At 39.2% G+C, this 24854-nt stretch overlaps 1 protein-coding gene across 4 annotated transcripts in view; it reads right to left on the bottom strand.

Moving 5' to 3' along the window:
* The window catches only part of MAP4K4 (mitogen-activated protein kinase kinase kinase kinase 4), a 192668-nt gene that overhangs the window by 90262 nt on the left and 77552 nt on the right, over positions 1 to 24854 (bottom strand). For all 4 annotated transcript variants that reach the window (XM_083363033.1, XM_083363035.1, XM_083363034.1 and 1 more), the window contains exon 3: positions 15624 to 15680. In XM_083363033.1, coding sequence (XP_083219159.1) covers positions 15624 to 15680 — 57 coding nt within the window. The remainder of the gene's footprint in view (positions 1 to 15623; positions 15681 to 24854) is intronic.

The raw sequence follows: 24854 nt of genomic DNA, 5'->3' as shown, positions 1-24854 counted from the left end.
TGTACAATTGCTACTGAGCAACACTGAGAGTAGTATTATCTTTCCATCTACCAGTTTATTAATTCACAGGATTACAAAGTGGATGTAACTTGTTCTTATATCTACCAGTAGCAACTATAAATTGTAGACTTTAGAGAGGTGCAAATTCAAATAAATAGGACTGAAATAACGGCTTGAGTGCAACAGCTAAGAGTGTCCTCTTATTGAAACAAACTGAATTTCATTTCCAATATGTAACAAAATAGTAACAAAAATGCTCTTTTGTACTGTACTTTGAACAGAGGGCTGTTCAAAGTGCTATTTTGACTATTGTATTCTGTGCAATACAACTGGACTTTGTGATTTGCTATTCTAATAAAACAAAATGGCCTGTTCAAATCAGCCCATTCAGAGCTGCTACTCAATGAAACTGGGAGAGGGATGGGGAAGAGCAGGGAACAGAAAGGGCCATTATAGATCTGAAACTACTCATAGTGACTGACTAAGACCTGGAGTTCTGTAATGAGTTAGAATCTGGAGAGCTGCTAGAAGTCGTGAGTATATAGCTGGCCACTTAATATATGGATATGCCTGCTTTATCAGCAAAAGCAGATAAACAACTCTTCTCACCTCTTATCTGATATGCTACTCAACCAATGTTAGTGGTGGATGGGTAATTCCTGGACTATAAACTTATTCCTTATAAGGAAGAATAATCCCTATAAAACAGGCATATTTCTGAATTCTCCAATCCATTTCCAGAACTGGTAAGAGTTCTATCTTGCCTGAATTCAGCTATTGGGAATCTGGACACGTATAAACAAAGGTGTACAGTAAAGTATTAGTACTGAGCATCATCAGCCTGTTAATAACAACTATCTCCCAAGGCAGCTATAAGCCATGACAGCAACTTCATATAGATTTCAGATAACACTGAAGATAAGACAAAACATTGCATGACACTATTCATTCATCCTTAGGACAGTTTGTGATGGGACAAGCATATATCTCTCAGTATCACTTTGAGCCCAGGGATAGAAAATAACAGCTCTCTTAAGTAATGAAACAATGTACTTTCCATAGGTTAACCAAGAAAATCAGGAATATCACCAGTATTTCACTTTCCCTGTCTCTTTCTTATCTAGTTGATCAATTAGACAAGCCAAGTCTACCTTCTTAAAAAAACTGAATCCAAATCCAAGTTAGCAAGGCATTTGATTAAGAAAACAAAAATATTAATGGTTTAAATAATCACTGGCAGGGCAGAATGTTTAGACAGCCTTATAAGTTAACTTAGAAATGGCACTAACAGGCAAGTAGTTGCATGAACAGAACTATATTTGCTTCCAAGCAATTGTATTTGCAAAATCTCACAAGCCTAGTTGAAGTAAGAAGGCTGACTTTACTATCTGAAATCTGGAGCCTGGCTCAGGTCTGAAGAATTCCTTTGGGCAGTTTTAACAGAAGCAATTAAGTAGAAAATATTGCCATGGAATTTATAATGGTGCCCATACTAGTTTCAATAGGATTCAGTGCATCTATTCAGTTGTACCACAGTTGCTCAAGCCACCATTTCATTGCTCGCAATAGTACACAACATACTTTGTAGCCTTTTGATTCTAGCATCTAGGACACATGGTTATTTCATGTGTGAGCCAGATTCCAATAAACTAAATTCCTATATTTGCAATTTGTTTACCCTATATTATCTTACAATGCCAAGATTTCAAACACAAAGCATTGGTGGGATCATGCTATTGGGGCTGCTACAGTTGGAGATTAAAAATCCCTGACCCGGTCTTTCATGTCTTCCAACAACACATTCATCATCTCTATAGATGAGCTCATCTATCTTGCTCCTAGTTGTCATTTTCTTTTCTTTCACATTCAATGATAAATCTTCACAAAATGTGCCTGAAGTAGGATAATTTGAGCTTGGTTATTTGTGCCTTGAGTGAAAATTCCGAACGATCCTTTTTGATGATCCATTAGTTTATTTTCTTGTCTGACCAGGGTATTTTCAGGAGTCTTTTCCAACAGCAATTAATAACAAAGAATCCTAATCAATTAATATTGGTTCAATGTCGTTTTTAATTCTGCATAAGGCCTTTACCACAAAAGACAAGAGAAAGGCATGCTGGAATTTATTAATACAAATATTAATAATGAATACCACACAATGAATACTAAAGAGCTATAAAATACTATGTACTATGTAAATGATATTCTACATCAGAGCATGCAAGACAGATGCAAATTTTAATGTGACAAAAGGGGAAATGTACAGTGAGAGAAAAAAATATTTGATCCCCTTCTAATTTTGTACATTTGCCCACTGACAAAGAAATGATCAGTGTATAATTTTAATGGTAGGTTTATTTTAACTGTGAGAGACAGAATAACAACAACAAAAATCCAGAAAAATGCATTTCAAAAAAATTATAAATTGATTTGCATTTTAATGAGTGAAATAAGTACCGTATTTGACCTCTTCGCAAAACATGACTTGATGGCAAACCCCTTGTTGGCAATCACAGAGGTCAGACGTTTCTTGTACTTGGCTACCAGATTTGCACACATCTCAGGAAAGATTTTGTCCCACTCCTCTTTGCAGATCCTCTCCAAGTCACTAAGATTTCAAGGCTGATATTTGGCAGCTTGAACCTTCAGCTCCCTCCACAGATTTTCTATGGGATTAACATCTGGAGACTGGCTAGGGCACTCCAGGACCTTAATGTGCTTTTTCTTAAGCCACTCCCATAATATTTCCAGCTCCATGTTTGATGGTGGGGATGGTGTTCTTAGGGTCATAGGCAGCATTCTTCCTCCTCTAAACACTCTTTGAGTTTTTATTTTTTTTTATTTTTTTTTATTTTAATTCCATTTATATCCCGCCCTTCTCCGAAGACTCAGGGCGGCTTACAAGCTTAGCAGTAGCCCTCATTCTATGTATATGCCTGCTTATTAGGGCTTTCACACACACCCCAAGCGGCATAATTACAAAGTCAGCTTAATTGCCCCCAACAATCTGGGTCCTCATTTTACCTACCTCGGAAGGATGGAAGGCTGAGTCAACCTTGAGCCTGGTGGGATGCGAACCTGCACTAATTGCAGGTAGCTGGTGTTACTTAAGGAGGCATTAGCCCACTGCTCCACCAAGGCCAAGTTGATGCCAAAGAGCTCAATTTTGGTCTCATCTTACCTGAATCATTTAGATGTTCATTGGCAAAGTTCAGAAGGGCCTGTACATGTGCTTTCTTGAGCAGGGGGACCTTGCAGGTGCTGTAGGATTTCAGTCCTTCATGGCGTAGCGTGTTACCAACTGTTTTCTTGGTGACTATGGTCCCAGTCGCCTTGAGATCATTGACAAGATTTCCCCCCCCCCTGTAGTTCTGGGCTGATTCCTCACTTTTCTCATGATCATTGAAACTCCACGAGGTGAGATCTTACATGAAGCCCTGGGAGATTGACAGCTATTTTGTGTTTCTTCCATTTGCAAATAATCGCACCAACTATCACCTTCTCACCAAGCTGCTTGGCGATAATCTTGTAGCCCATTCCAGCCTTGTGTAAGTCTACAATCTTGTCCCTGACATCCTTGGACAGCTCTTTGATCTTGGCCATGGTGCAGAGTTTGGAATCTGATTGATTGCTTGATTGCTTATGTGGACAGGTGTCTTTTATACATGTAACAAGCTTAGATTAGGAGCACTCCCTTTAAGAGAGTGCTCCTAATCTCAGCTCATTATCTGTATAAAAGACACCTGGGAGCCAGAAATCTTGCTGATTCATAGGGGATCAGATACTTATTTCACTCATTAAAATGCAAATCAATTTATTACTTTTTTGAAATGCATTTTTCTGGATTTGTTGTTGTTGTTATTCTGTCTCTCACTGTTAAAATAAACCTACCATTAAAAATATAGACTGATTGTTTCTTTGTCAGTGGGCAAACATACAAAATCAGCAGGGGATCAAATAATTTTTCCCCCTCACTGTATGAAGTACATAAGCAGTTATCTCATGATTTTTCTTGCCCAATCTATGCTTATTCTGCAGTGCTGTGCCACCCAAAGGCTAAACAAAGTTGTATGCATCTAAAAAGTTATTTGCCTCAGTTGTTGCAAGAACACTTTCCTGTAAAACGAGATAAGTATGTCCATCTTTCTTCCTAAACTGATCTTTTATTAAAAGTTTAAAACTCAGAATAATCACCTTTTAAAGAGAAAATCACATCCATAAACTCTTTAAAGTTGTTGATTTCTACATTTCCTTAGGAGTAATGAAGAGCATGAGTTAAGATACACAACGCTCATTCAAGAAAATTATTATTGGAAAGAGGTGACAGCTTAAAATTCTAAAAGTGGCCTTTTTGTGCTTCCATGCATTGGTTGCCATGGCTACAGCTTCTACATAAAAGCAAAGTGTTGGACTTATTTAAAGGACAGGGAAAACTCTACCTCTTGCCATTTCAATCACAATGTTCCAAGACATCTTGGCTCAAAACAAGCCCGACTGTGAATGCAGGACTAAAGGACCAAAGAACAGTTTAAATCGGACAGTCAACAGGAATTTCCTTCTCTTCTTAAATATACAGAGAACATGCACAGTTGCCAGAGAGGAGAATGAAGAACAGAATAACATCCTAAAATGTCATTATGTTTATTTTACCTTTCTATTCAGTTATTTTAATAATCTGCATCACTGATCCTAAGCATCAGGAGCAAATACATTTTAGAAAGCTGTAAAGGTTAATTGGAACATTATCAAAATGTTTTGGTATGATCAATAACTGAGAAAAGATGTGTTTAGTTTAAAATAATTAAGATGAAATTAAATAATTAATGCAAAGTATAAAGAGAAAATATCTTTGTTTAAATTGTCCGCTTCCATCTCCATTAAGCAACTTTAGTACTATGAAATTAGTTCATGAGCTTAGCTTTACCTTTGAAAACAAAAGACTCTTAGAAGGACATGGAAGTTATATAAATACATTTCCAGAGCAGACTTACAAAGAGTAACTGTATCACTACTGCTATGATCCATAGTTAATGGCTAGATGCTGCCCTGATTCAGCATCCTTTGGACCTTGACAGAAACCTATCAAAGACTTCTTTTCATCTGTAAGGACGTTCAGAACAGACTGCAGCAGCTGAGAGAGATTAAGGGATTTCAGCTGAGGTTACAGCTTGCAAAATGTAGCTCTATGAACTTCACCATTCAAGAGCAATAAGTATTAAGTATTTATTCAAAGCATTATGACAATTTCAAGATTAATGAGCTGAATACAGCAAGAGTATTATAGATAAGGTTACAGCCATCTACATGTTGTTTATCTAGTGCTATTATTGTTATATATTAATGTTAAATGTATTATTGTTACTAGTTCACGTTAACAACAGTTGTATGAGGTAAATAACGGCTGACAGGAATACACACGGCAGTTTGACAGCTGTCAAAGCTGCCGCCAGCGAATGCGCAGGCGCAGCAGCTGACAGCTCCCAGCTGTCAGCCCGGCCGCCTACCGCGCAAGCGCAGCCGCCACAAGGATTCCTAAGCTGTCAAAACCAGACGCAGCCGATTGGACCAGCTTTTCCAGCGGGAGGAAACGAAGGGCTGATTGGTCCAGCCAGCCACCAGCTGGCTATAAAAAGAGCAGAAGCCGGCGAACCCTTCACTTGGGTACCTCAATAAACATTCAACTTAAGCCTGCTGTCTCCGCGTAATCCTTACGCCACAGGCCACTTCAATTACGGATAACTTGGACCTAATTTAAAAGATGCCAATCACCACACAATATGTAATTGTGCTAATTAGAAACAAAAATATAAGAAATTACCAGTAAGAAGAGTGACTTTATCTGAAGAAGAGGCTTTTTATTTAGGATAGAAAACTGGACTTCTCTTCATCCCTACCACAACTTTGTGCAAAGAATAAGCATTACTCTTACCCTATACTTGATCCTAGCCAAATGGTCAAGATGCGATGACATTACAATACTCTTACTGAAATAGCTATTTACAATAATGCTCCTATTTTTAAGGTCTATGGAAAATTGAAGTGGTTGATGATTTTAGTTAGATATATAAGATAAATAAGGTTGTTTGAATTCATCTGCCACTAAAAAAAGGGTGGAACATGATTTACCTAGAGTAAGTTTGTGCCTACTTAAACCTTAAGATCAGCATTTGAAACTTTATTCAAGGATCACATTCACTGAGACCGGGTACTTATGCAGTTTTTCACAAATGACCTTCAGAAACATTTTTAACATATAATATTATTTGGTATACATATGATTATTTTAGCAAACTGTGTTTAAACATGCTGTGTCCTATTTTACAGTATGTTATATTTTTATGGTTTATGTTATACATGTATGCAGCTGTGTCTGTTCTAGACTTAACATCTAGAAATATTAAAATTCTAGATGAAACCTTGAAAAAACAAACTTTATACATGCCCCAAACTCATTTTCCAAAAACATGAATGTAATGTATTGGGCTTGCTTGTTAACAACACATGGTAACAGCTGGTAGGCTGCTAGAGCAGGGAGCTAGCTAACGGCTCCCAGCATCTCAGACAACCCATCTCCAGTGCTGCCATTGGTTGCCCCTAGGCGGCAATAGGTTGCTTCAAACCTATTGGCCGCCACCTAGGGGCCAGGGTATATATTGCTGCATCTGCAGCCCTGTTCTCTAGTTCAGATCCTGCAAGCAATAAACCATGCTCTTTGCTGAACTCATTCGCCTCGTCTTCATTCCTGTGCAACAAACCCAGTACACAACTCTAGCAACGAAGGTGGGATCCTGCTTCTCCGTCAAAGCTGAAAGTCACTAGGGGAGAGGCAGCGCATGCCTGGCGCAAAAAGCAAATCCCCCCCTACTGTGAGCTAGCTAAGCCACGCTAGCGACCATGCGCTCAGAGGACCAGTCCCTGGGCAACAGAGGCAGGACTCGAAGACACTGAGATCCAGCCGCGAAGACCAGCAGAATGCCCAAGGTCGGAAGGCTGCGAGAATTCGACATCAAACAACCAGAAGGATGGCCCTCGTACCTGTCCCAGGTCGAGAACTACCTTCGGGTGAACCAGGTCACAGAGGATGGACTGAAGGCCGCCACGCTGTTTTGTGTGTTTTCGATCTGGCCGAAACCTGTTTGTGCCCACGCCGTTGGAATCTGTCTCCTACACCGAACTAAAGAAGAAGCTCAGAGAACACTTCCAACCAAAGACGTTGGTGATTGCATGGTGCTACCCCTTCGAACAATGAATACAGCAGCCGGGAGAGACCGCATCTGAGTACATTGCGGCCTTGAGGCAGGCCACACGCCTGTGTTGATTTGCAGACGTCGAAGAGCGACTTCGAGATCGGCTCGTCTGTGGTCTCTGCAACAGAGCTGCAGCAGAAACTTTTTGCCAGAGAGGTCCTGTCGTTCGCAGATGCCCAGAACGAAGTCATGGCGAACGAAGCTGCTGGTGGAGCCGTCTGAATGATCTGGCCCGCCAGAACGACACAACGTGAAGAAGCCGTCCACCACGAGGACGCAGAACTCACCGAGGACTCCGAAGAAGACACCAAAGTCAACAAGTTGCACAGACAACCCGAACAACAGCTCCGCAGCAGCAAACAGCAAGAGACAAATTACAAGGCAGATCTCTTGCCTACATGTCCAGGTTATGGCGGCCGCCACCAATTCTCAGACTGCAGGTTCCAGACAGCCACGTGCCAGGCCTGTGGAAAAACCGGCCCCATTGCATATGTTTGCAGAGGTCGCCAGAGGGACCGGCCATTGAATCGCCAGTCAGAAGATCTGACCAGGAGAGGTACCAGGGCCCCAGGACTGTTCAGCATGGGGTTTTGCTCAAGCCATAGAAGTGTCTGCTGTGCCGGGGCCCAATGCCCCCTTAAACCCAAGTATAGACTTCAGGTAGAGCTGCAAGGAGTCCCCTGTAAGATGGAGCTGGACACAGGCTCCGTCGTTTCCATTATTTCTCTGGACACATTTAATTTTGTGTGCAGTCGCAATAGGAGATGGGCCAAGCTGAGGCCCTCTGACACTTTTAACAGATTTTCAGAACATAAAAGTCATAGTCAAGAGTGAAGCCACTTTGGCTGTTAAATTTAAGGGGCTTTCAGGGCACCTGGATGTTGTAGGTAGGGGGCCAGAGAACGAGCCTAATTGGGCTCGATTGGTTTGATGCACTAGGCATCCAAGTAACCAGTATCAACCAGACACAAGTCGCGAGTCTAGTGTCAGTTTGCGAGGACTTTGCAGACGTATTTGATTCAGCCCTAGGAACTTACACAGGCCCGCCAATAGCATTCAAACTAGACCCAAACGTGATTCCCGTCAGGATTATGCCTCGCAGGGTCTCCTTTGCCCTCAAGCATAAAATAGAAATGGAACTAGACAAGCTTGTGGAACAGGGCGTTTTGCAACCAGTAGATGGTGGGGAGTGGGAAACTCCTATTGTAACACCACTTAAAGCCAACGGGGAAGTCAGAATATGGACAGATTATAAATGCACAATTAACAGGACCCTTAAACAGCACGCATACCCAGTCCCAGTGGTGAGCCACATCCTGGCATCTTTGCAGGGTAGCACCACTTTTCCGAAATTAGATTTGGCGCAGGCCTGTTGATGAGGCCACGGCCGCAGCACAGACAATTGTGACCCACAGGGGGGCTTTCAGAGTAAAGCGCTTGCAATTTGGGGTCAGTGTAGCCCTGGGCATTTTTCAGGGAATCATGGAATGCACACTCAAAGGATTTCCAGGGGTTTGCCCCAATTTTGACGACGTGATCATTGCCAGAGAATCCACAAAGGTGCTAGCAAGGAGGCTCAGAGCCATCCTGCAGAGGCTGCATGAAGCAGGCGTCAAACTAAAAAAGAGCAAATGCAGTATTGGGGTTCCCTCAGCTGAATTTTTGGGGTTTTGCATTGATGCTAATGGCATCCACCCAGCTGAGTCCAAAGTGAAAACCATTCAGATGGCGCCTAGCCCTAAAACAAAAGGAGAGCTGCAAGCATTCTTGGGCCTCCTCAACTTCTACCACATGTTCCTTCCTAACAAGGCCGCAGTGGCAGAACCGCTTCACAGGCTCTTAGATAAAAAAGCTTCTTGGAAGTGGACCAGAATTCATGAAAGAAGGTTTCAGGACCTGAAGGTACTTCTGTCGGTCAGTTCCACTATCACTCATTTCAGGGAGTCTAAACCAGTCTGCTTAACATGTGACACATCCCCATACAGGGTGGGTGCAGTCTTGAGTCACTTAGAGAAAGATGGAACTCAAGTTCCAATTGCTTTTTATTTGAGGACACTGTCCTCTGCTGAGCGTAATTATGCTCAAATTGACAAAGAGGCATTGGCCATGGTAGCTGGAGTTTAAAAATTCCATGACTACTTGTATGGCAGGGACTTCACGGTGTTCACAGACCACAAACCGCTACTGGGGTTATTCACCACAGACAAACAGACACCCCCGGCAAAGAAATGGGCCATGCAGACAGCCTGAGTAGGCTTCCACTGCCACAAATCGAACCAGATCCGGCCCCAGCAGCCTACATATTGTCCATCCAGGACTTGCCCAAGTTTCCTCTCCATGCTGGGGACATAGCTGCAGAAACAGCAGCTGATAAGACACTAAGTAGAGTGCTTTCTTGGGTGCACACAGGGTGGCTGGATAAAAGCCCAGGCCTTGAATTTCAGAGTTATTTTACTAGAAGACACGAGCTATCAGCTCACAAGGGTTGCATCCTATGGGGGAACAGGGTCATAGTCCCCACCTCACTAAGAGACAGGGTCTTACAATCACTGCATGAAGGTCATCCGGGTATTGTCTGTATGAAAGCTTTAGCTAGAAGCTACTTATGGTGGCCAAGTTTAGACAAGGCTATTGAAGCCCAGGTGCATGGATGTTACACATGCCAACAATCAAGGCCTGAAATGCCGTACGCTCTAGTTCACAGGTGGGAGAAGACTCACACTCCCTGGTCTAGAATTCACATAGACTTCGCTGGGCCTTTCAGGGACAGCTCTTTCTTATAGTGGTCAACAACCACTCTAAATGGCTTGAAGTAATTCCAGTTGCCAACATGACTACTGCTAGGACCATACAGGTGCTTAGGAAACTCTGCCACACATGGGCTGCCAGACGTCATAGTATCCAACAATGGAGCCCAATTTACAGCGGCAGAATTTCAGGCACCCCTGAGAGCAAACCTCATCAGGCACGCAACGTCAGCCCCATTTCACCCTTCTTCTAATGGTCAAGCCAAACGCATAGTCCAGACCACTGAAGCGTATAGTGACCAGGGACTGGCATCACAGATTGGCAGATTTTTTACTTTGCCAACATTCCACGCCCTGCACAGCTACAGGGAAAAGCCCAGCAGAGCTGCGCTGGGGGAGGCGACTGATCACAAAACTGGACAGGTTGCATCCAGATAGGGTGGCAGGAGAAGCTTCGCACCCCAAACCCCCAAGGGGGCTGCAAGTAGGTGATGGGGTGTGGGCCAGGAACTATTGTCATGGGAATTTGTGGGTCGCTGGAAAAATTACTAAAACAGCAGTCCCCCTCTCGTACAAAGTGGGGCTGGAGGGCAGGCGAGTTGTCCGGCGCCACATCGATCAGCTTAGAAAGTGTTTCCCAGAACGGCCACAAAATGAGGACTTCATCACAAGTCCTTATCAAGGTCCACAAACCGGCAGCCAAGCCGGCCCATGCATAGACTCTGAAGGCTCACACGACCCAAGCAACGAGGAGTTGGCCGTAGAGGAGGGGAGCCCGGATGTGCAACATGGGTCCCCTAATGGAGAAAGCCAACCTGATGACTACAGCTGCTGTGCTAACTGCTGAACAAACTGACTCTGGGGTAGGCCAACCTGGAAAGGCCAGCCAGAGAGCACCGAACCAATCCGAATCACTTGAACTAAGAGACACTGGTCTACCCAGCCTGGTGGGCAAGCTGGTAGGCCAGGACGTGCCTGAGTCCCCCAGGCGTTCCACAAGGCCACGCAAACCTCCTGCTTATCTGAAAGATTTTGTTCTGTAATAATAAAGCTATAATGTTGTATGTACCCTTGTATTTAATGCTGACCTACAAGATTGTAAAGGACAATGGAGCTATAATGTAAGTACTTTATTGTGCTGCTAAGTGGAACCTTTTCACACCAGTGTTAAGTCTTTGTAAAGTGTATTGCTGTAATTACTTTCTATTGTTGCTATAGTGTTGCTTGTTAACAACACGTGGTAACAGCTGGTAGGCTGCTAGAGCAGGGAGCTAGCTAATGGCTCCCAGCATCTCAGACAACCCATCTCCAGTGCTGCCATTGGTTGCCCCTAAGTGGTAATAGGTTGCTTCAAACCTATTGGCCACCGCCTAGGGGCCAGGGTATATATTGCTGCATCTGCAGCCCTGTACTCTAGTTCAGATCCTGCAAGCAATAAACCATGCTCTTTGCTGAACTCACTCGCCTCGTCTTCATTTCTGCACAACGAACCCAGTACACAACTATGAATATCTAAAATCTTATCATAGATAAAAAGATCTGATTTATATTTAGCAACAATTGATATACATAAGCATAGTGGAGTGGTAGATAAAAAGGGTGACCTGAGGTTTATATTTTCAATCAAACATTTTGTAATGTTATAATGAATATTAAAATTGTCATCTTCTCTACTAGACAAAAAAAAATACACAAATTAATATTTATGTGTTAGAAATACAAGTAGCCCTAGCTTAACAACTGTTTTTTTTTTAATTCCATTTATATCCCGCCCTTCTCCGAAGACTCAGGGCGGCTTACAAGCTTAGCAGTAACCTTCATTCTATGTATATGCCTGCTTATTAGGGCTTTCACACACACACCCCCAAGCAGCATTATTACAAGTCAGCTTAATTGCCCCCAACAATCTGGGTCCTCATTTTACCTACCTCGGAAGGATGGAAGGCTGAGTCAACCTTGAGCCTGGTGGGATGCGAACCTGCACTAATTGCAGGCAGCTGGTGTTACTTAAGGAGGCATTAGCCCACTGCTCCACCAAGGCATTAGCCCACTGCTCCACCAAACAACCACCAGTTGTTTGGTCAGCAACTGTTCAAAGTTAAGACAATGCTAGAAAAAAAAGAGATTTACAGCCAGACCTTGAACTTGCAGCCTTCACAGTGTCCCATAGTCACAGTTCAGGTGATTGGTAACCAGCACATATTTATGATAATTATAGTGTCACAGGGTCATGTGATCAACATTTGTGATCTTCACAGCAAGCTTCTGACAAATGAAGTTAATTGAGAAGATGGTGGGAAGTTGCAAGTCATGGTCATGTAACAACATAGTGAAATAACATGGTGATTGCCTCAACAACTGCACCTGTAACTGATTAATTCAATCTTTCCAGTTTTATGAATAAATATGCAGTGTGCAATACAATACACACTATACAGCCTACATAATTTCATTTACTTGCCATTGTATGAATCTTTAATAATGATAAATAAAAAGTTCTAATTTTCAGTAAGCAACAGAAATTATTGGGTTCACATACCAGTATTCCCAATTTATACACTGAAAAAATATCCTTCATTTAAAGTAACATTAACCTAATATAATTTAGGCAAAAAGATTAAAAATGGTTCATGCAAAATGGTTCATACATCACATGTCAGCATTATCCACAGTTAAAATAATATGATGTGCTTTCTTAATAGTTTCAGCTAAACAAAGCTCACTTTGGGACAACTGATTGAATAAGAAGAAGGACTAGAACAAGAAACAGCATGTTAATGAAAATAATTCAGTGTTTCCTTTTCAATTAAGCAATTATAGCATTTGGTGATTATTTACTTAGAAGTACTTACTAGATTGGAAACAAAAGAAAGGAAACTTAGACAACAATACTAGGGATAACTTAGTCTCTCTCATTATTGCAGGATCACATTACAAAGCTCGTGGCATTATGCCTCCATTTTTTACATACAGATACACATCCCTAAGAACATTTTCCAACTCCAGATGTGTTTGGCTGACACTCTCAGAGTTCAGTTGGACTTGCTGACTAGGTATATTAAAAGCTGTTCTCTAACAAATATTTTAAGTCATTGTGCAGATATTATGGAGCTATTTAGTAGTTAATATACACATTTATTCAATAAACATGTTTTCCAAACTTTTCTAATAAGTGGCAAACTTTCTTTAATACAGTGTTGTTCATTTCTCCATGCACCACCCATGTAGCAAATATTTAAATGCTATGACAATGGGAACTGTAACAATATTTCTAAAATTTCTAAATGCATTTATGCTACTACAAGGAAAATAAAACAGGATTATATTTCTGAATCAGAAATATTGTCTTAAGGTTGATAAATTTATAAAACAAAATCACAACATTATTGGCACACAGCTGACAAATATCACTAGAAATTTCAAACAGATTCAATTCCACCTAGTCTGTTATAAAATGTGTATTACAAATTTCAAAAGCACAAAAAAGCACTATTATATTAACATTCAAATATAAATTTGGGGAGGAAAGTACTATCATAATGCCCTTAAATTCATTATAATGCAACTCATTTGTGTGACAGATATCACTCATATGGTCTTTTACAAACTTGATGACATAAAGTTCATATTTATATCTTATGCAAATATAAATTATTTCTTCATAACAGAGTTAAGTTAGCTTAATGATTAATCATCATGAATAATTTGTATCTTAACCATGTTGGGTTTTTGGAGATTTAAAAGCTGACCTGCAGGAAGTATTTTTCTCCAAAAGACATTAATTTAGTTACAAAGCCCCTCAACTACTACTGAAAGATTGAACAAAATAACACAAAATATTTTACGTGTTGCATACTTGTAATGATTACAACTGTTCCTGGATTTTTGAAGAAAGGTATGCTATAATTTTTTTTTAAAAATCACAAAAACTTCGTTTCCTATTGTTATCTCTGAGATTTATATTTTATTTTGGTACTATGTATATATGTATTAGTATTTTTGACTTAAGATTTTCCCTTTTGTGCATGGAAGAACAAAAATTCCTATCAGAGAAAAGAAATAGTTAATTTAATTTAATTTAATAATTTGATTTCTATACCGCCCTTCTCCCGAAGGACTCAGGGCGGTGAACAGGGCAATACACAATAAAAATATTATACAAAAATTAAAAAGTCATTAAACATTATGCCCTTAAAATTAATACATATTACAATTAAAACTATTTATAAAAACCCAACCCCATCCCATCAGACCAGGCCAGCTTGTTCGAAAAAGAAAGTTTTGAGATCGCGCCGGAAGGAGCAAAGGTCGGGGGCCATCCGGAGCTCAACCGGTAAGCTGTTCCAAAGGTCTGGCGCGCCCACAGAGAACGCTCTCCCCCTGGGGGTCACCAATCGGCATTCTTTGATCGGTGGCACCCTGAGGAGGCCCTCTCTGTGGGAGCGCACTGGACGGAGGGAAGTTGACGCCGGCCGCAGGTGTTGCCATAGGTTGAATGCAATCATACTTAAGCCAGAATATTAGAATACATTATTGTAAAATTAAGATCTTTTCCTGCTAGTTAGCCCACTAATACAAGTCTAGGTATCTCTTTCCCTGAAGGAAATTAGGAATTTTCATATCAGAATGCTCCTTACCTAATCTTCAAGGCAAGACTAATTAAAAATCTTATAATAACATAGTTCAACATGAGTTCTTTTATTTTTAGATTTTTGTTAACACAAACTATTTATTTACAAATCAATATCTTGACCCTTTCAGTTTCTTTTAATGATGTTTCTTTTTCAAGTCCATTACTGCAGAGTTTAAATAAAATTTGTGCGTACAAATGGTGTATGGTTCTGTATGGCTCTCATATAGAATACTAACCATCTCACAATATAGGAATTTCACAATGAGCAATGAAGCTGTCCATTTACAAATTAGTAGCCCTGCTGGTAGACCAAATTAATTTGCAGAACCAAACATTTTTTAAAAACATATACATCAAGGCTAAAATAAATGTCTGGATTAAAGTTATGAATAAATGAACATAAGATCCTAAGAGGTGCTATTTAGCTAACTTAACTGTTCTGCCAAGTGAACAAAGATGGTTCAGGCTAAATAGGTTTGGAAGCAACAAGCTGTTTGAATTCAAACATTTTACAGATTACTGCATTAACAAAACACAGCTGATAAATATATAAGTCTATGATAACTATAGATACCTCATTCATTCTGATTTCCACAGCTTTTAACTGATACTGTGAAAAATCATGGTCAAACTACAGATGTATACTTTTGTCTCTCTGGCTGCATTAATTCCTCCCTGTTCTCATATAACGCTCCACAATAAATTCCCCTGAGTCCACTACAACTCCTGCTTTATACTGCTGAATTATAACAACAATCTGCTCAATATTATAGCAGATGTTCTGCATTTAGACCTTTGGGATCTTTATTAGGTCCATTTCCTTTTCAACCTAAAAAAGGACATGCATTTATTCTCAGATTGGTGCGTATTTCACATTGGCCCCACTCCAAATATCTATACACATGACTGAGTAAAGAATTCACAACATGAAGTTCAGAGCCAAGGCAATTCTTATATTGTTCTTTAAAAAAAAGAAGTACTTAATTCAAAACTTACCTCAGTAACATCCATGACTTTAATAGCTGCCAACTGACCTGTCTTGACATGTCGACCCTAATTAAAAAATAGAAAGAATTAGACTTCACATTATTAATTAGAAGATTAATAAAGACATAAAATAATTTGCAGCTCATTGTTTCACAGAATATCTATTTCATTCAATATATTTATTACAAGCAAAAAAATGTAAAATTAAACATAAAAATAATTCAACATTGTCTTTTTAAGAGAATTGCCAAAATATATTCTTCAACTGGTATTGTAAGTGAAACATTTGTACAGTGTTCAGCCTTTAGTCAGTATTTTTTGGAAACCAAGGCACCCTTTGGTGTCTGCAGGTAGAGGGAGCATTCTGTCATTTTGATGCACCCTTTTTGCATGTATGTCATGATGCTCCACACACATACAGGGAGCAGAGCTGGACAAAAGCATCAAGATCTTATGGACTCCCACAAAGGTGGCTGTTAAGTGTTAATAAAAACAGTCATAGATGAACCTTTCTTCTAATCCACAATAATTAGTCCTCAGCCACATTGTTTACTATGAGCCTGAAGACAAGCATCAGAAGTGTCAATCTTTCTTAACTTCCTATTCCACAATCTTCTTCCATCCGCTAATGTTTTAGGTTCAAAAGAACACATTAAGTCCTTAGTATACAGCTCTACCACCCCCAGAAATCTCAAACTAAAGTATGAGTTTACAAAATACTTTTACAGGTAGTCCTCAATTTATGACCAGTCACTTACCAAATGTTCGAAGTTACAACAGATTCCCCAAAAGCTTTTATAACTCAGTTTCGAAGTTATGACAGCCACACACACATACACCTGCAGTCGTGTGACTGCATTTTAGACACTTGGCAACAGCTTGTCTTTATGGCTGTTTTAGTGTCTTATCATTACCTGACCACGATTTATTTCCAGTTTCTGACAAAAATATTCCATTGGAGAAAATTGATTTGCTTAGTGACCACAGTGTTCACTTAACAACTACAGAAAAAAATTGAAAAAAAATCTGTTCTGGTCATGTGATGCCTTGACTTACAACTCCAATATCTTAACTAATTCTGGGCTCAGTTACAGTTGTAAGTTGAGGACTACCTGTATGTCTTATAAATGAGGGCATCCAGAATATATTTCTTGGAAAAACAACAATGATTTCCTATTGTTTGCAATTCATAAAGTAAAATTTAATAGTCTACATTCATATTAAAATGAGACCTCAGTGAAATTTGTTTCCTTTGAATGTTAAACCACTACAGAAAAACAAAAATAATTTTTATTGAAACTAGTGATTTTATCCATTTCTTTAGATCAGTTTGAACCTCTTCGCTATTTTGAACTCTTAATAGTGACTCCAATATGCAAAAGACAAATAAGATATCTGTTTGAATATTGATAGTAAACATACGCATTCAAATTTTGATGATACAATTTCCTAGGCCAGACATGTCAAACAGAAGGCCCGGGGGCCAGATGCGGCCCGCGAAATGGTTTCATGTGGCCCGCGAAGCCATCCTGGAAACAGTGAGGGAACGGCCCCCACTGCCTTGGCCCTGGCCCAGAGACCCTCCTTCTGCCAGAGACCCTCAGATCTCTCCCACTCCTGCCCAGGCCCCCATAGGCACCCTTGATGCCAACGATGTAGAGCTGGCCACGCCCACCCAGTAGGCCATACGCACTCTAGCCACGCCCACCCAGTAGGCCACGCCCACCCTGGCCATACCCACCCGGCCCCCTGAGGGCAACTGCAATCCTGATGCGGCCCTCAATGAAATTGAGTTTGACACCCCTGTCCTGGGCAATTCTTTGAAAATATGTGATTTTGATGAAAAGCATGTATTTGGTGCCTTTCATTTCCCTGAAAAGTATTTCTACAGCCAACAGAAATAATATGAATCATGGAACACAGCATGGAAAAGCACAATTGGCTTTGTGATCTCTTTGCAGCCCACTCTAAGAAACAGGACGCTGAACTAAGGATTGTTAGTCGTCTCCAATTTAAGGACTTAAAGATACACTGCCATTATTTTCAGATTAGGAAGGTTGAGACAGGCATTTTATTTGAAAGACATAAGTTGATGCTTTTAAACATTTTAAAATGGTAATAAAGAATCAAAAGGACATTTTTGGCAATTTCCAACAAGTAAACGGGCATAGAATTACTTGTCCCTGCAATTACAGCCATAGCACTCAAGACTTAAGAAGCAAATTCTTTTTCTTTCTCTTTGCTGGAAAACCTAATAGAGAAGGCAGCCCAAGTAATCCTTGCTGACTGGGTCATTTAGTTCCCAGAGTGATTCCTATGACTTTCATTTTATTGCAGGAAGTAAAGTGACAGGAAGGCCAAGAGTGACTCATGTTCTCTTATCCTATCACCAGTGAAGGGAAAATATAATAGAATTGTTCAATTCTCAAGAAAGCATTGAACAAAGGACTCACCAAGAACAAGAGGTTTAGCTTCTTTATTTGTGTTAATCAATCTGCTCACAATTCCATTTAATTTTAAAATAATGTACACGTAGTCCTTCATTTAGAACAGTTCATTTAATGACCATTCAAAGTTGCAATGGCACTGAAAAGTGACTTATGACCATTTTCCACGTTTATGACAGTTGCAGCATTCCTATGGTCATGTGATTTACATTTGGATGCTTGACAACCACCTCACATTTATGATCACTGCAGTATCCTATGCTTACGTAATCACCACTTGCAACATTCTGACAAGCAAAGCAATGGGGAAACCACTTAACAATTGTGTTTCTAATTTAACAACTGCAGTGATTCACTTAACATATATGTCAAGAAAAGTCATAAAATGGGGCAAAATTTACTTAACAAATTTGTCACTTAGCAACATACATTTTGGGCTCAATTGAAGGCTACCTGTATTTTAAAAACTGGGTAAGTGAAGAAAAGATATGGAGTGTACTGAAAAACAGACATCTCTTCCAAGTCTTTGATCAAGATCATCCCTACCTTATCCTCCCACCCTTACGTCTGATTACAATCAGAAGACATTCCTCCTTGGGGATGGAGAAGTAAAACCCTGCAGCTTCAAAGGTCCTGAGGTTCCAGCTATAAGCCACAAAACTGCAATGAAGCAAATTTCATTCTCATTCCCTTAAGGAAAAATCTTTGTTTACTTTGCTTTCCCCAGCCCATGCAGGAAAATATTATGAAGCTGTGGGATGGGAAGTTAAGACTGTGGGAAAGGAAGTATAATACTCAAAGTATCTCAGTTCAGATAAATGCTTCATAACCTTGTGATGGAGGCTCCAAAATATTTCAGCACATCATATTGCAGAATAGCATGTATTTAAATATCTGACTACTTAAGGTGTCATACAACTTTTAAAAGAATAGTTTCTGCAATGCTTCAAACTATTAATTAAAGAAGTCCATTTGCCCTTGCCAAGCAACCAGCTGGCGCAAAAGACTTCCTATTTAAAGGTAAATATAAATCCAGATATGACTATCTTAATTTACTAAGATTCATGTGAAATTACTCCTGAAAGTCAATAAACAGTTCCTTATTTTTGGAAGAAAGATTTTTGTATCTTGTGTGCTGCTTATCTCTATTAATTGCATATGTCTTATTCCACACTGCTATAATTATAATATTTTCATCATTATAATGCCATTATGTTTTACCTCTCTTCAACTGCAATATGCCAAATCAGCAGGTCCAGTGAAGAATTATTGGAGTTGAAATCCACCAGCAAGAATATAAGGTATCCATTCCCATTGTGGGATTATGTTCTTTTAGCAGAAGGGGAACAAATCCAAGATTCAAACACAAAGGCTACTGACAACCTAACATAAATGGATCCTTAGAAAAAGACAAAATCTTGCAGACAGTGAAGTTATACTAAGGGTTTTTTAAAGTTTCAGAAGTTAACAGGTTTAGGATAATAAAATAAAATCAAGTACTACCACATAGATGCACACTGATAAGCAGATGGTAAAAAGATGTAGAACTCAAGCCAATGCAACAGAATCATACACCCAGTTTTCAGCCTACTGTTACTAAAGAGGAATGCTTTTGTGCCAAAATTAGATTTTCCATAATGCAACTTACTTAACTAGATACTAATATGTGGAATCCTAAAAGGCAAAATTTAAATTCCTACTACATCACTATCATAAAATAAGATAATAGTTTGCTTTCAGGCAAATTTTGTTAATACTTCTCCAACTAAACCCTGATGTTGTTCCCATTAAGCTTAATACAGAACAAGGACCTCCCTTTTTCACTCATCTATGCTTCTCTTAATCAGTGCTTTACAATTATCTTTATTATTGTCTTTATACTATAAACCCATGTAGGCAATAGCTTGGAGAGCTTTAAATGGGAACTTACACAGATACACAATTTACAGCAGATCCTATGAAAATCAATATTGATTACTTCTTCCACCAGTCTTTCCATATTAACTTTTCTATTTTTTTATACTATTTACTCTCAAATTTATTCCTGCTAATTCAAATCTCACCACACAATTACAGTTTCCCATTCGGTTCTAGGTATTTAGTACATTAGTTGGGTTGGTGTGATTATGAAATCTGTCCTTATGTGAAGTAGTTTCTGGTTAGAGATGTGTGTCTGTTGTGCTGATGACAGTGTAACACACCTGTACAAAAATACGATAATAAGCCTGCTTACTTCATTTTTCAACTGAAACCTACACTGAAGTATTTTTTGTTTGAAAACTAATCAGTCTGCAGAATGGGAAGAGACAAATCTTTCCATATTTTTTGGTATTCTTTTGTGATTCAAGAAAAACCATAACTCAGGAGCAAAATTCATGCTTCCTATGCAAAAAGGCTTAAGTCAGTCACCAGAAGATCCACTTACTGTAAAAGCCTTTGTCTGAAATCTGGGTCTAAATAATATAGTGAGCTAGAAGAACCAAAAGTCTTTTTGTACACAGCTGTTTCCAATATTCTGCTGTTGCATACCTAGAAAATGAATGTCATAAATACCATCTTTGCTTATACAACCAAACTTGTTTATATAAAACATTATGCATCTAAAAAGCAACACTGCAAAAACCTCCTCAAACTCATAAGCTTTCTTGTTTCTGTATACAGAATTGAAAAGGGCCTTTGTAATTTCCCTCATCAACAGACCTACAAAAACTATAATACAATGAGAAAGAATCCCCAAACCATGGCCTATTTATATTTTTATCACTGAAACTTAAGGATTGTAAATTCAATTGTAAAACAATGGGTGAGAAAAAGTAGGAAGGTCTCTCTTCCCTCCCCTCAATTCAGTCAGTTTTTGCAACATTATTATTGTTAGTATTACAGATTGATCAATGTCAAAGTTGAAAACTGCTACCCAGTGCATTAAGACACCTAATTACAAGAAATCACACTAGTTATTAATTTTTATCCAACAAAAACTGGATGGATAGATCAATTTTTCAAATCCAGAAGATGATGTACTACAGAGTCCAATGTGAATAGAATACAGACAGTATATAACTTAACATCACAGTAGTGGTGATGGTAGCACAGTGGTTAGAATGCAGTATTGCAGGCTAACTCTGCCACTGCAAAGGAATTCGGTCTTTACTGGCTCAAGGTTGAATCTACCTTCCGTCCTTCAAGGTCAGTAAAAGGAGGACCCAGGTTGTTGGAGGCAATATGCTGACTCTGTAAATTGCTTAAAGAGGGCTGTAAAGCACTATCAAGTGGTATATATGTCTAAGTGCTAGTGCTATCACAGGGAGAAAGGGAAAAAGCAGATTTCCAGTTAAAAACATCGGTTTTTAAAAATTTCACTGGAGTCTAATACTGTACATTGTACCAAGATTTTGGTAATGGTTTTCAAGGCCCTACATGGCATGGGTCCGGAGTACCTCGGGGATCACCTGCTGCCGGCGTCAACTTCCCTCCGCCCTGTGCGTTCCCACAGAGAGGGCCTCCTCAGGGTGCCACCGGTCAGAGAATGTCGTCTGGTGGCCCCCAGGGGGAGGGCCTTCTCTGTGGGTGCCCCGGACTTATGGAATCAGTTGCCAGTTGAGTTCCGGACGGTGCCTGACCTTCGCTCCTTCCAACGTGATCTGAAGACCTATTTATTTGAACAAGCCGGCCTGGCCTGATGGGGGATGTGTTAGGGTTTTTATTGCGGGTTTTTTATACTAGTATTTATTGTTTTAGCTCGGGCTTCTATTTAATTCTCTTTTAACTTTTGTACTTTGTATTTTATATGTGCCCTGTTCACCACCCTGAGTCCTTCGGAAGAAGGGCGGTATACAAATATAATAAACTTAAACTTAAACTTATTATCTTGATATCATTTAAAAGCTTCTACTTTATATGATATAAATAAATCATCCCGTTTTCTCTTAGGAGGAGTCATTAACTACCCTGATAATGAAAAACTTGATATTGTATGAATAATATAGAAGATTATAAGAATGGCTACAGAAGCACATACAATCCTATCACAAGATCAATTCTCTTTCAGTTTACTTTCACAGACTCTTCCTCTCCCCAAGATTCAACATGCCACTAAATTTAATGCATTTATTTCTTCACTTGTTCCTTGGACCATAAAATTAAAACACAAAATGTATTGATTTATCTAATTACACATCAGCAATATGATCAGCAATAAGACAGTTGTCGGGAAGATATCTTAAAAATCAAGAAAGCTTCTAGGAAATATTTTTTCCCTTGCAATCATCCTGCCTCAGGATACAATGGGGTTGCAGAGATTGCTAACTTGAATTGGCCTCCTAAACTGTGTTTTTTTCATTTCTTTTTGTTTCTGTAAAAAAAGCAAGGAGCATATATCAAAACAACATTGAGAAACTAAAGCAGTTTTGCTGTACATCTCTCTAAACTACGGTATTTCTGTACATAAATAATGCTGAATTTAAGAAACAATTACACATACAAGGAAAAATCTGATATTAATGTTAATCTTTTAGTAAATATACTATGTAATTCTATTGTATTTTGTATTTAATTATACCAGTAATAAAGATAATACTAATACTAGCTCTTGAAATGTAAAAATTGATAAATATACCCTGCTAAAATCAAGCATTTTGATAGTGTCAATATACAGGTGGTCCTCAACTTATTACTGGTCATTTAATGACTGAAGTTATGACTGCCACGAAAGTAAAACACCTTTAGCCATAATTCCTGCCTGTGATGACGTGATTACTGATGCCCCTAACAAGTATGATAAAACGGGGTATCCACACCAGGTTCTACTAACAGTCCAGTATCACCCCCTGAAGGAAAAGTTAGGTTTTGGCCTTCCAGAAACCAACAGTTGAGAGCCACACAAATCTCAGGGGAATGCTGGATCTTATAGAGTAATCACCATGACAGTTACATAGACACTTCCATGATATCCCTAGGAAAGTTTGCTTTAACTAATTGGAACAGTAAACACATCAAGATAGTATCTATGACAATGTAATATATCTCTATGTAATTAAAGGCCCATCTTTCATTATTAGAAGAGCCTCTTAGAATTCAAATAGAGTGAAGCAACAAACAAGAGTATATTGGCATATGATTGACACTACTTGTCTTAAAAACAATGCAGATCTCTGTATAAACATATTGCAGAAAAACAAATGCTACTGTTTTAATTGTATAATCAATTAAATGTATAATACATATAGTTCTTTACTGGCCTTCATAGTTTCTCTCTACATCCACAGATAATTTATATGTACACTATCCCACCACACATTCAAGTATGAAGCAGCCTATAAGAATGCCTGTATAGAAGTTTTAGTCTTAATTTCTCTTCACTGCAGAAAAATAATTTCTTTAATAAAAATGATAAACATATACGATTCTATATTTTCCCCTTTGGAATGTCATAGCACTACATATTTCACTGACGTAATTTCTCCAGGTGAGTGATGCAAAGAAAGGAGCAAGTGCACTGCAAGTCCATCATTATTATTGTCTAAACAAATGGCTCTCTGAAAGGAGAGCTAGACTGAAGGATCCTATCTTATTTTGTCTTTAATAAACCTAAAATCATGTTTCTGTTTGCAGGCTGTTCAGAAGAACACCTTTAGCAGCCTATGGAAGAGTTCTACCACAATAGAATAGTGTCTTTGTCTCCAGTGAAAATATGCAATACATGTTTAAGAGAAACTTTACTAAATATCTTGCTGCTGTTGTTAGACAAGAGTTGTCATTGCTAAAAGTGATTTAGCAGCAGCATTCAAATGAGATGGTGTCACCATGTACATAATGGGGGGAAAATCATTTTTTTATGATCAGTGACTGATCCTTCTGAATGCAAAGGCAATGAAAGGCAGGCATTTACTCATTTGCAAGGAACAATCAGCAAGAGCAAACAGCTGTGGGTTTGGGATGATAACAGCCAACAGGAATAAATCAGATCTCATGTCACAAGACTTCAGCTTTTAAAAAACCTTGTTATAACATTTCTTCAACAGCTTTTTAAATTGGTAAACACAATTTGACTGCAATTTTGGCACAAGAAGATTTGGAAAGATGGTCTAGAATTCATTTGATTATCAGGGGAAAGATAATTTTAATTAAAATGTATTTCATTCCAATGCATTCCAAATGTATTTCATTCCAAAGTTCATTTATATTTTGAAACAAGTTTACCATATGAAATTAAGGAGACTCTAACCATTTTTTTTGCCAAAGTGATCTTTCAAGACTGCAGTCCCTTAATTTGGAACTTATCAGGAAAGCAATAGCAAAACAACAGCTCTTTGACTTATATTCCCTTCCATAGTGCTTTATGGCAGAGTTCCCCAACCTTTTCGGGTTGGTGGCCTGTGGGAGGAGAGAAAGAGAATATTTTTTTGGGAGGGGCAAGTGCATGCTTGTGCAAATGGGGTCCTGACCACCCGGGATGCATGTCCGCACACCAGCCAGCCATTCACATGGCCCAGCTGCGAAGAGGCTACGGACCGGTAGTGGGCCTAGGGGACCCCTGCTTTACAGCACTCTCTAAGTGGATTACAGAGTCAGCATACTGCCCCCAACAATCTGGATCCTCAATTTACCGACCTCGGAAGGATGGAAGGCTGAGTCAACCTTGAGCCAATCAGGATCGAACTCCTGGCAATGGGCAGAGCTACAGTCTGCAAGACAATCTTGCTTTTTTATGTATAATTTTATGTATAATTTTTAATAATGACACATATTTATTTTTAACTGCTTGTTTTCCTCTACCCTGAGTCATATTTGTGAG

Source organism: Vipera ursinii (genome assembly GCF_947247035.1).
Source record: "Vipera ursinii genome assembly, chromosome: 4".
NCBI lineage: Eukaryota > Metazoa > Chordata > Lepidosauria > Squamata > Viperidae > Vipera > Vipera ursinii.
The sequence above is the reverse complement of the archived record's forward strand: the minus strand, read 5'-3'. Positions and strand labels throughout refer to the sequence as shown.